Genomic DNA, 12,375 nt, shown 5'->3' with positions numbered 1-12,375 from the left:
TCACAGTGCTTTACAGCCTTCTCTAAGTGGTTTACAGAGTCAACACATTGCCCCTGACAATCTGGGTCCTCATTTTACCCACCTCAGAAGGGTGGAAGGCTGAGTGAACCTTGAGCCAGTAAGAGTCAAACTGCTGAATTGTTGGCAATTGGCAGTCAGCAGAATTAGGCTGCAATATTGCATTCTGACTACTGCGCCACCACGGGCTTTCTCTTAACTTTATAAATTCACAGCTACAGGTAAGAACCTTTCATTTAATATCTTAATGCTGACAATTTCCATCAAAGCTTAAACATATATTCTAGTATTGCAAGTCAAAACATTTGAAATTATCAGCAATTTATCTCATAGTTTCCTGTCACTAATTTTTGATATTTAGACTGGATCTTTTGCTCAATATCGAACTGCCAAGCTCTGGAGACATGATCTCCTGAGGAAAACAAAAACACAAAGACGTATTAAGCTTTAGGTTGGTTTAAGTCACTTGAAACTTGGAATGTATTGGGAACCATTCCTGCTCTCAAGAAAAGTTATTTTAAAAAGCCCAAATATTTTGTAGTCCTTATCTGTTTAATATTTCTACTTAATACAGTAGCCCCCACAATCATAATTTAGGTTCTTCTGCTGTGTGCCTCCACCTTTTCAGCAATGTAGATCTATTGTCTATTCAATGTTTGGTCCATCTTCCATTTCGGACACACTCTGCCTGGTTTTCTACTGAAAAGATCATCATAAGGAAACTAAGAGTGAAAGCAACTGAGATTAGGGGATATACTGTAAAACACTTTATTGCACAAAATGGGTTTCAATCCTCTGATTCCTCCACTCTTCATTGCCCTCATCCCCCCCCACTTCACATATCTTTCCAAACAAAAATAACTCAAAGGTATTTCCTTGTTCATTTTTACTCTTTGAAGTCTCAATAAATCTTAGATTGACTGAAGATCAGGTTTCTTCTCCCGCCTTCTCAAAAATTCTTATGGCTTCAAACTAAAAACTTTATTTACAGTAACAGCCTACTAGTTCTCAGATGTGAGAACTATTTTTTCATCCTGCCTCAGAAGGCAGATTAAGATCTGGACACAGTTTGTCTTCCAACAAATGACCAGAGTCTAAGCTCCAAGGTGAATTTCCTACCTCCTCCCCTTCTTGCTACTCCCTAGTTGGATAGACTGGCTCACACAGGGCCTTTGATCTAAGCAAGCGAGATCCAGGATACGGAGTCACGCTGGACCCCAAACTATCCTCAGTCTCCAGGCTACTAACTTGGACATCACTCAGAATTCACATCCCACCAGAGGGAGAAACCCTCAACGCACAAATATCGGTTTGTGCACTCGCTTGTGACGGATAAGGGTAGTGCTTTTGGTGAAACATTCCCCACATTCCACACAGATGAAGGGCTCTGATGGGGTGGCCCCGTGATGGGCAACGCGATGGCGTTCCACTTCTGAAGGAGCCCGGAAGCGTTGTCCACATTCTGGGCATGGATGGCCAATGGGGGAGTCCGTGTCATGGCGCAAACGCTGGTGCTTGATCAGGCCAGCACTGTGTGCAAAGCCTCGGCCACATTCGGGGCAACGGAACGGTCGGGCCCCCGTATGTGTTCGGCGGTGCTTGGCCAGGTTCTTGCTTTGCGTAAAACTGCGACCACAATCCGCACAGGTGTAAGGACGCTCTCCTGTGTGGATGCGCTGGTGCTGGATCAGGTTGGAACTCCAACTGAAGCTCTTGCCACAGTCACGGCAGACGTAAGGCTTCTCGCCGGTGTGTGTGCGCCGGTGCTGCACAAGGTGCGAGTTCTGTGAGAAGCTCTTCCCGCAGTCAGTGCAAGTGCTGGGACGCTCACCAGTGTGTGTGCGCTGATGCCGCAGCAGTTTTGACCAATGGCTGAAACTCTTGCCACACTCGTTGCAAATAAAGGGGCGCTGCTTGCTGGATCGGGAGACAACACTGGTTGCTACAGCCATATCGCCCTCACCGTAGTTGCCGGAGACTAACAGATTCCCCTGCCGTTCTAAAGGAGAGGCTTCCTGTTGTGAACTTATCCTCCAGGTGGGTGGTCTGTTCTGTATTGTGGACTGGATGGCCTCATGCTTCAAGTCATCTTCACTCTTGCGCACCTTGCCTCTGTCAGCTTTTGGGAGGGAGAAGCATTTTGTTCAGAAAGAGACCCAGGTTTTACCAAAAAAAGAACTCCCCGCCTCTTCTGCCCAGAGGCTAGGAGTGGGGAATCTGGTCCTTCAGATACTACTGGATAATCACTTCCATCTCATCTACCCACGGTCCACACTTCCTGGAGTTGACTGAAAGAGCAACAAGACCTGGACAACTAAAGGTTCCCTATATCTGCTATATACACCACTTTAAAAGTATTTTGAAAATCACCTTTAAAAGATCAGGACAAAAACATATGGAATTTTGATTCCATTGAATTTGACTTCACAGAAAGACTAAAATTATTTGGCTGGAATAACAGAAACTAGCAAGACTAATAGGGCTGTCCTTCCTTTTCCTCCTCACAGTTCAGTGAATTTAGGGGGCATCTCCTTAAGCTGCTTCTGAAAGTTATCTGGATGTTATGGACTTAAAAAACACGTTTCAGCCCCCCTACTGCCTTGGCAATAGTTTGTTTATATCAGATCATGTCTCTTACTCTGCCCCAGTTTCTCACCTATGTAGACTCTCCTTATGGTCCCACCGTTATCTGAGCCATGGATCTCTGCACTGCGAGGATCTTCATGTGCCATCTCAAAATAAGGATTTTCAAGTCAGAATGTATCTGAGAAAGAGAGGATGAGAGGGGGAGGGGGAGGGGGAGGGGCAGGGGGGAGAGAATTAGTCACAATCACTTCCTTCCTCTCCTATTGGGTAAAAGCTAGTCACTATTGATCAAATCCATTATATATATTTTGTGATGCCTCATTTCTGGGGTTCAAATCCAGTCTGGCAATGTACTTGTCCAAGCCAAAATACATCCTTGTATTTTGTCCAAGCCAAAATACATCCAATGTAGTTGTCCAAGCCAAAATATCTCCTTGACACGCTGTATAAAGAATAGCTATTCTAGCATTTTAAATTTGATCTCCTTGATAACAAAGGAGATTTACACCATAGATGGACTATTCACCACTAAGCTCCTGAATTATTGGGATGCGATATAGGCACCCTGTCATTGATTTGAAAATCCCGGACTAAAATGTTCAAAACAAATGCATGCTCTCATCAGCATCCTGCCATTACCTTGGCATCCCAAGGACTAGGGATATCACAAGTACAATACAATACAGTAGTAGAGTTGGAAGGGACCTTGGAGGCCTTCTAGTCCAACCCCCTGCCTAGGCAGGAAACCCTATACCGTTTCAGGCAAATGGCTATCCAACATCTTCTTAAAGATTTCCAGTGTTGGGGCATTCACAACCTCTGGAGGCAAGCTGTTCCACTGGTTAATTATTCTAACTGTCAGGAAATTTCTCCTCAGTTCTAAGTTGCTTCTTTCCTTGATTAGTTTCCACCCATTGCTTCTTGTTCTACCCTCAGGTACCTTGGAGAATAGTTTGACTCCCTCTTCTTTGTGGCAACCCCTGAGATATTGGAACACTGCTATCATGTCTCCCCTAGTCCTTCTTTCTATTAAACTAGACATACCCAGTTCCTGCAACCTGTTTGTATTAGCTATCACTTCTCCAATTATAAGTATAATCTTTATTGTCATTGTACTTAAATACAATGAAATTGGTTATTTCAATTCAGGGATATTTGATCATATGAAGCCACCAACCTTTTCCCACTACCCAGAGCAATCAATAACAACTCTGTTATTCTGTTTGTTATTCTGTCTCTTTTTATGACCTAACCCACAGCGGCTGTGGCTTTCAAAATAATTAATTCAGCAAGACTGAGGAGTGTTCTCATTTTAACTCCCATGTATGCATAGTTTGAGTTTTTGTTGTAAAACTATCTCAGCTTCTCTACACACAACTGGTTACATGCAAACACCGCCAGTTTTAAGAGCTTCTTTCAGCATGCTAACAAGCGAGAAAAAATATATTTATTTCCAAAAGATTGTGATTTCCCCAATGTTTACATGATTAATAATAACAAGACAAACATTGACCTGGTATAGTAAGCAATCTGGCTTCCACCTCTGAAGAAGTGCTTCTAAACCTCAGCCACTTGAAGACTTCTAGGAAATTCTGGAAGTTGAAGTCCACTTGTCTTAAAATTGCTGAGATGGAGAAACACTGCTCCACAGTATCTCTGAACTGAGAAAACATTTATTTCTCATTTATTTTTATACATGGTAAAAGGCACAGTAGCTGTGCTAAAAAAGGATGAGATGAGAGACAATGAACACAATCTGGGTTCTCCTGGAAATCTTTTTATTTTTAAGCTGTCAAAGAACACTCCATCAAGTTCGCTGTTGCAATAAACTTTGGTTTGCTTAATTAAAATTGATAACCAAGCCAAAGTTAGCTGGATTTACGCAAGTGTTTATTATTTTTATTTATTTATTTATTTGATTTGTTAGCCGCTCCCTCTCCACAAGGGACTCGGGGCGGCGTACAATAAATAAACACACACACACACACACACACACACACACACACACACACACACACACATATATATATATATATATATATATATATATATATATATATATTACATTGCACGGAGGAGGTAACAACCATTACAATAAATAAGATAATAATAATGAAATTAGAAATTAAAATACCCCAGTTTAAAATACCCCAGTTTATACCATAAAATATAATTTTGTAATCACAATGGCTGTGTTTGCACAGGACTTAAAAACTAAATTTCATTATAGCTCAGGATACTATCCCTTTTCTGTGTCGGTTTCCTATCTTTCAATCTCCATCCCTACTCCCAGACTTCCTTCTCCTGGTACACTGCTCAAAGATTGCCCTGGAGACTAAGGATTCATTCTCGCCTTCCTTACTCTAACCTAGCAACCCCTAACTTGGTGGAAGATGGGCTCTGGGGCTGCGCTCCTCAATCGCAACTTTTAAATGACAGCTTTCTCTGTTAACTCGGGGTGGCCATCTTGCGAGCAAAGCCTCGTCGTTTGGGGCAGCGAAGCTACAAGCCCGCCGGGTAGTACAGGGGTTGAAACGTCAGAGCGTTGCCTAAACCGAGTGTCAAGCGTGGGCTTCATCGTTGGGAAAGCCATCACAGTTTTCACCCAGGTCGAGGGGAGAAAAGGAGAGGGGTGGGTGGGTGGAATAAGGAAACTCTTCGTTCCAAGCTTGGCAGCAAGAAACGATCTGATCCCAACAAATAAGGCTGTCTTTTGCTACGCGACAGAGGTCCTGCCCTCCATCGGGCACTTACCGGGGAGCAAAGGAGGAGATCATTGCAAAATATGCAACGTTGCTCCAAATGTTTTCCTACATTTGGATGCATCCAACCCCCTCATTTATCCCACCCGCGCGGATTCCCCCAATCAAAACTCACTTTTGCCCGGGATGAAGTCACGTCTCCGGGGCGCCTAAGCACCGCGGAAAGAATCAAAGCCACCGCAAGCGACTCCAGTAAAGCCCAACTCTCGGCTCTTGGGGGCTGCTGGGAACAGGAAGGTTCCCCGATTAATTTAACCCCCTATTCCTCCTCCTCCTCCTCCTCCTCCTCCTCCTCTCCGTTGTATTTCCTGGTGATCGCTAGGAGCAGAGAGGAACTAGGAGCTCTATGGTTGAAAGGGTGAGCGTGTGGCTTCTACACTCTTTAAAGACGGGGGTGTAAACGAGGAGGTGGTCCAGCTCCCGGAGCTCCAGTTAATGTTTTTTTTTTTTTTTTAGGGAGGAGGTCAAGAAAGGGTTGGGTGACTTTCCGCTCTTCTCAGGCTGGATGCACATTGCAAGGCTGCCTGTGTGCATCCAAATTAGATTTGGAAGAGGATTATCTCGAGATTCCCGGATTGCAAATACGTAGCAAGGTTTGGGAGCGTTGGTAGCAAAATCGTTACCGGGAAAACGAGGGGTGCAGGCTGCACGAATCGTTCGTTCGTTCGGCAGAGAATCCGTGCGGATGAAACTTTTTATGGGTGCATCGCTGGGGCTGAACGGCGGGGAATGCAAGGAACGGCAATCCGCTAGAAATAAATATAGCTCTTTCTATCACCCACCTCCTCCCACTTATGACTGCAGGACTGTAACTTTGTTGCTTGTATCCTTACGATTTATATTGATATTGATTGTTTCCTGATTGCTTATTTGTACCCTATGACTAACATTAAGTGTTGTACCTTAGAATTCTTGACGAATGTATCTTTATGTACACTGAGAGCATATGCACCAAAGACAAATTCCTTGTGTGTCCAATCACACTTGGCCAATAAAGAATTCTATGTCTGTGCCTTCTCTGAATGCAACGGTGTTGTAAATAGAAAGCAAAAAAGAAAGGCCAAAGATAAACTAGCTTGTTGCACTTGCGTTTTTGTCTCTTGTTATTCCGGCCTGGCTAACTCGATTTACCGTTTCATATCCTTCCAGATAAACCCTGGATTAAGCATTAACCTAAATAAAGCATCTGCTTAGGGAACCAATGGAAATGAGGCATTATTGTGCTCCGCTTTTTCCCCTAACTATCATGCTCTTAACTCTTGACTTTAGTTTTCAGTCTTTTTTTAGGTTTGCATTTTCTCCTATACTGTAACAATCTTAACTAGCAATGTTTTAAAAGTATTGAAATTTTGCAGTTTTTATTCTAGTTGTTAAATAATTTGCTTGTATTGCTTATTGCTATTTAATGTTATTTTTTTTAAAAAAAGTATATTTAATAAACTCTAATTCTGGAGTTCAGCCTGGAAGAAAACTGAGTTTTTAATCTCTTTATTTCACCTTTGGCATTTACTTAAACTTCATGTTTTGTCATTTAGCATTGGAAGGGCCAAGGGCTCTGTTGTTGTACTGTGCTTAGGGCATCAACTGACCTTAATCTGGCTGTGTTCCAGAATTGTAGAATTCCATTCCTGCACTTGCCCAGCTAGTCTGAGCACTGGAGTAGAAATGTGACCGTTTCCCAAACCAGTGGAAAATTTGGACCTTCAATGTTTTGCATACATTACAGGTGCAGTAGTCCTTCACCTACGACCACAGTTGAGCTCAACATTTCCTTGCTAAGCGAGACAGTTGTTAAGTGAATTTTGCTCTTTTTATGACATTTATTGCCATAGTTGTTACTGCAGTTAACTTAGTAACATACAGGTAGCCCTTGACTTTCAACAGTTAATGACCATTCGAAGTTACAACCACACTGAAAAAACTGACTTATGACCATTTTTCACATTTATGACCTTTGCATCATCCCCATGGGTCACATGATTTACATTTGCAAGCTTAACAACTGACTCACATTTATGACGGTTGCCGTGTCCCCGGGGTCATGCAATCACCTTTTGCAACCTTCTGACAAGCAAAGTCAATGGGGAAACTAGGTTCCATTAACAACCGGGTTACTAATTTAACAACTGTAGTGATTCACTTAGCAACTGTGGCAAGAAAAGTCGTAAAATGGGGCAAAACTCACTTTATAAATTTCTCACTCAGCAATATAATTTTTGGGTTCAATTGTAGTCATAAGTTGAGGACAACCTGTGTTTACTAAATAAATGTGGTTTCCCCATTGACTTTGCTTGTCAGAAGTTTGCAAAAGGTGATCACATGACCCCAGGACATGGCAAACATTATAAATACATAGATTCCCTCTCTGATCTTTTTATACTACTTTAATTAAGGGTTGACAGATTTCTAGTTTATTTTGTTTTTTACAGGAATTCTGTAAACAACAAACATCTACTTTCTGTCTCCCCATGTTCTAAATAATGTAACTGACCAATTAGATTTGGCCTTTGATTTTCCAGTAGTTACTTTCCCTACTGAACAGGTAGTTCTTGACTTACAATTCATTTAGTGACTGAAAAATGACTTATGACCATTTTTCACATTTACAACCATTGCAGCATCCTCATGGTCACATGAGTGAAATTCAGAAGCTTGGCAACCGAGACATAGTTATGACGGTTGCAGTGTCCTGGGGTCATCGGATCCCCTTTTGCAACCTTCTGACAAGGTCAATGGGGAAGCCAGATCCATTTAACAATCGTGTGACTAGCAACTACGATTCACTTAACAACTGTGGCAAACAAGGTTGTAAAATGGGGCAAAATTCACTTAAGTGTCTCACTTAGCAACAGAAATATTGGGCTCAATTGTGATTGCAAAGTCCAGCACTACCTGTATTGTATTTCATGGACAGAACATCTGTAACCCTTCTGCTGTTTTTAATCTTCGTGGATCATACCAATTTTGATGACTATGGCCTAAATTTGCCTCCCACTAGTATCCTGTCTAAATTAAATTCACAATCAGAGCCATGTCCCAGTTAATATCAACTGCTGGGAAATAAATGATGTGAGTGAGCTAATATATTTCAGGGTGATTATATGTTTCATGAAAAGTATCCAGCCAGTCATTGGAATTAATGTTAGGTGGGACAAAATGGATCTTTTGTCTGATCTAGCAGGACTGTTCTGATGTCCTAAACATTGTTGTTACTGCAGTTCTATTTTCAATTGTGTTGATCTTAAGAGATGCCCAGTAGGGATGATGGATATCTAACACCTGAAGTACCTATATTTTCACTAGATCGGGACAGCCTGCTTCGGTCAGATATAAATCATTTGTAAACTGCTGTTCTGACTTGCAGGTTTGCAGGATGTAATCTTTCTGTCTCATAGTGATGTATTCAGTTTGAGCTGCTCTGCCTATTTGGCATCCTATTCATTTGTTTTAATTAATTCTCATGAAATCTAAGCTGCTTCTTATGACATAAACATTGCTTGCAGGTTAGAGTTCTAATGCCATGATGTTACCTAATTGGATAATTGTTTGCAAACAACCAAGCTTGGAGAGCACCAAGGATTTCACAGTGCTGTTAATTGCTGACTGTCAGAAGAGGAATAAAAAGATGGACTTCTTGCCACTTAATGGTTGGTTACCTGAATGAGAATGAATTGCAAAAGAAGTTAAAAAGAAAAAAAACCCTGAGGCAATTTTCTTTTAATCCATTATAGATTTCTAATCTACAGGATCTAACCTACAATTTTTTATGGCGTGTCAATAAATCTTGTCACTTTCTGATCTTTTTCTGTTCCTTGTTCCAACAAAGAACAGTTCCCTCTCTCTGCATGCAATGAAATGGGCTGAAATGTATGAAATCTTACGGTATTATAAATTGGCCAGTTTTTAAGATACCTCAGGACTTTTTCTACCTAAGGAGACAGGCAAATTTACTACTTACAAGTAAAAATAAAAAAAACGGATAACACTATTCCTTCCCCCATTCATCTTATATCCGTTTTTAAGATTTTTCATCATTTTTTAAAATTTGCAGCAAATTCTATATTAGACATGAACTGAAAGAAGTGGCGGAAAAAGTATCAGAGGTCATTAACAATTGTCTAGAAGTTGCAACTTAGCTAAACCATAATCTAGTTGACAAACCAAATATTTGGGTTGTTGTAAGATGGGCTTCTGCCAACCTAGCAGTTTGAAAACATGTAAAAATGCAAGTAGAAAAACAGGAACCACCTTTGGTGGGAAGGTAACAGCGTTCCATTGACCTTTGGCATTTAGTCATGCCGGCCACATGACCACGGAGACCTTCGGACAGTGCTGGCTCTTGGGCTTTGAAACCAAGATGAGCACTGCCCCCTAGAGTCGGGAACAACTAGCACATATGTGCAAGGGGAACCTTTACCTTTAAGATGGGCAGCTAATAAATTTTATAAAATATAGATGGGAGGGGGGAGGGAAGCAGGCAGACAGATAGAACCAAATGACTGGGTTAAACCAAAATATTGAACTGGTTTAATGTTAACACGCTTGGTGAATTAGGTCTTAATTTGCTTGCTCAGCCTGAATCTAAAAAAACTAAGTCAGAAGGATGTTCCACTGAATCCAATGCCACTTCCAAACCAGTGTTTCCTAAAATGTGGTCCTAAAATCCCTCGGGGGTTCTACATCAACATTATTTGCCAGCATAAGTTGAAAAACAATGCAATATTAAATTCCGATGAAACCATTGTGAGAAGCAGCAGTGGCACCAAAAGCATCTATTTTAAATTTTATTACAGTAAATATCAACATAAAACATTGGAATTTTTCCACATAACGCATGCAAACGAAAAACAATTTTTTTGGGGGGGAGTCCTCCATAATTTCCCCAAAAGGGAGGAAAAAAGTATTAAGAACTCTGTTCTAGGCAGACCCATCTTGAAGCATGATTGCCGCCACAATAGCGAAACCCACCTCGAACTTCCCCCGCGAATCAAGAAACTTGACTGAAGCACTCTCAAAGGAGGATTGGGAGAAGGAGCGGCGGGGGCGGGACTTGCGTACCATTCGCTGGAAATGATTGGAAGATATTTGAGAAAAGGGCCGGCTTTTGCTAGATGGAAGAGTTGAGTAGGGAAGGGGTGGGTGGGGAAAGAGGAAGGGATGGATCGGTGCGACAACTTGTTGGCTCGTGTCGCGGGTTTTCGGGAAGTCGGTCGCTCTAGCTGTTTATTGTCCGTGATTTCCGGTCGCGGAAGATCCAACTTCCGAGCATCCGAGGGCGCGCGGTCACGTCGGCGCCAAGTCGGTGAGTGCGGTGGAGAGTGACGTGGTGGCCGGGCTGCTGTTGCGCTCTCCCGGGGAGTCCTTTACTCGACGGAAGGAAGCCTCCCGGGCGATAGGTGAGGCCGACCGTGTGGAGGGGCGAAGGGAGAGAGCGGGGCTCCGTCCCTTTGGGGGAGGGGGCAACTCCCGGCGGCGCTTCCGAGACAGCCTGCCTCCCCCCCAAGCCCCTGACCAAGCTCCCTCCACGCGTGCTGGATTACTGTTTTGTTTTGTTTTTATCTTCAGCCAGTCTGGCAGGGGGTAATCTATCATGTCTTCCTCGGGTTGGGAGGATGGATCCCTTTGGATCACGATTTTCCCCCCTAACACGTAATCTTGTTTCTTGTCTCCTTTGATCCAAACGGTGGCATTAAAAATAAACGTTCCTACATTGAGTTGTAACTTGGATGCCTGTCCTCTGTGTCAGTAAGGTAGGGGTGTGTGTGTGTCTGTCTGTGTGTGTGTACTGATGCAGAGGAAAGGCACCCTCTGTTTTATTTGTGTGTGTGTGTGTGTGTGTTCGTAGATTTTCACGGGTACAGGTATGCAGGTCTTGGCGTATTTGTGTCTTTTCCCCTGTAAGATTGAGAGTATCTTGGCGACGTTTCAACAAGGTCCCATCTTCAGGCTGGTGCCTTCGGCTTTGTGCTTGTGCAAGCAAAGCGTGCTGCTGTCTTTCTATAAATATTGGTGGATGGGATTGGTAGATGGTGGATCCATCTATGGGATGGGTTTGGGTTTGATTCCTGTGTTGTTCTGGGTCCGGTGTTGGTTTTCATGGCTGGGACTCGTTTGTTGACCAGGGCTAGTTTCCAGATGTCTGGTAGGCGGGAAGTATCGTCACATATTTTTCACCTGAAAACTGAATTACACACTCTCACAAACGTATTAATTTCCAACGGATTCCAAAGAAACACAATTACCAACCTAATCCAAAAGGAGACCCCCCCAAGAACCGAGACACAGAACAGGACAACGGCATCGCCCTTACGTCAAAGGAACCACAGATAAAATCAGCAAAATTCTCCACAAACACAATATCAAGACAGCCTTCGGCACTGACCAAAAAATAGCCAACATCTTAAGAAACCACAAAGACAAGATCTAGCTAGAAAACCAAGGAGTCTACGAAATATCATGCAAAATCTGCCCAGCCACATACATTGGACAAACTACTAGGAGAATAAATGCACACATCACAGAACACAAGAACGCAGTCAGAAAAGAAGAAAAAACTTCCTCCCTCTTCCAGGACCTTAAAGCAACAGGTCATGAAATTGATTTTGAAGAAATTAAATTAATCTCCAAAACTGAACACTTTCAACAAGAGAATAATTATGGGAGCCATCGAAATAGAGAAACACCCCCACAACATGAATAAACGTGACGATCTCTCCCACCTACCAGACATCTGGAAACTAGCCCTAGTCAACAAACGAGTCCTAACCACGAAAACCGACACCAGACCCAGAACAACACAGGACGCCGCCACCAATCACCCTCACCAGACTCAAACCCAAACCCATCCCATAGATGAAATGCAACCACCATCCAGAAGCCTAACTACGGGCGGCATCACCAACTGCTGCACCCCCCTCCGACCACCACACAAAGCAAACTGACACATGCCATGAACACATGGCCGGACCGCAAACTCTGAGCCAAACCAAAGCCTGGGATGTTATATCAC

At 42.8% G+C, this 12,375-nt stretch overlaps 2 protein-coding genes across 5 annotated transcripts in view; one reads left to right on the top strand and one right to left on the bottom strand.

The window, feature by feature from the left end:
* Positions 1 to 130: 130 nt before the first annotated feature.
* Positions 131 to 12,375, bottom strand: part of LOC309382716 (uncharacterized protein) — a 17,539-nt gene continuing 5,294 nt past the window's right edge. Inside the window, exons 1-3 of one of the 3 annotated variants that reach the window (XM_081934492.1) lie at positions 10,335 to 10,392; positions 2,675 to 2,782; positions 131 to 2,137 (exon numbers count right to left, since the gene is read on the bottom strand). In XM_081934492.1, the coding sequence (XP_081790618.1) occupies positions 1,311 to 2,137; positions 2,675 to 2,750 (903 nt within the window). In that variant the 5' untranslated portion in view covers positions 2,751 to 2,782; positions 10,335 to 10,392 and the 3' untranslated portion in view covers positions 131 to 1,310. Of the gene's footprint in view, positions 2,138 to 2,674; positions 2,783 to 5,481; positions 5,829 to 10,334; positions 10,393 to 12,375 lie in introns of those variants that run through there. The other 2 variants (XM_081934491.1, XM_081934493.1) reach the window with 2 other exon arrangements.
* ASB8 (ankyrin repeat and SOCS box containing 8) overlaps positions 10,527 to 12,375 on the top strand; it is a 22,060-nt gene continuing 20,211 nt past the window's right edge. Inside the window, exon 1 of one of the 2 annotated variants that reach the window (XM_081934495.1) lies at positions 10,527 to 10,668. The gene's annotated coding sequence lies outside the window, so the exon portion shown is untranslated. Of the gene's footprint in view, positions 10,763 to 12,375 lie in introns of both variants that reach the window. The other variant, XM_081934494.1, reaches the window with a different exon arrangement.

The sequence above is a fragment of the Natrix helvetica genome (assembly GCF_964273705.1).
Source record: "Natrix helvetica genome assembly, chromosome: 1".
NCBI classification, from domain to species: domain Eukaryota; kingdom Metazoa; phylum Chordata; class Lepidosauria; order Squamata; family Natricidae; genus Natrix; species Natrix helvetica.
This window is presented reverse-complemented; position numbering and strand designations above follow the sequence as displayed.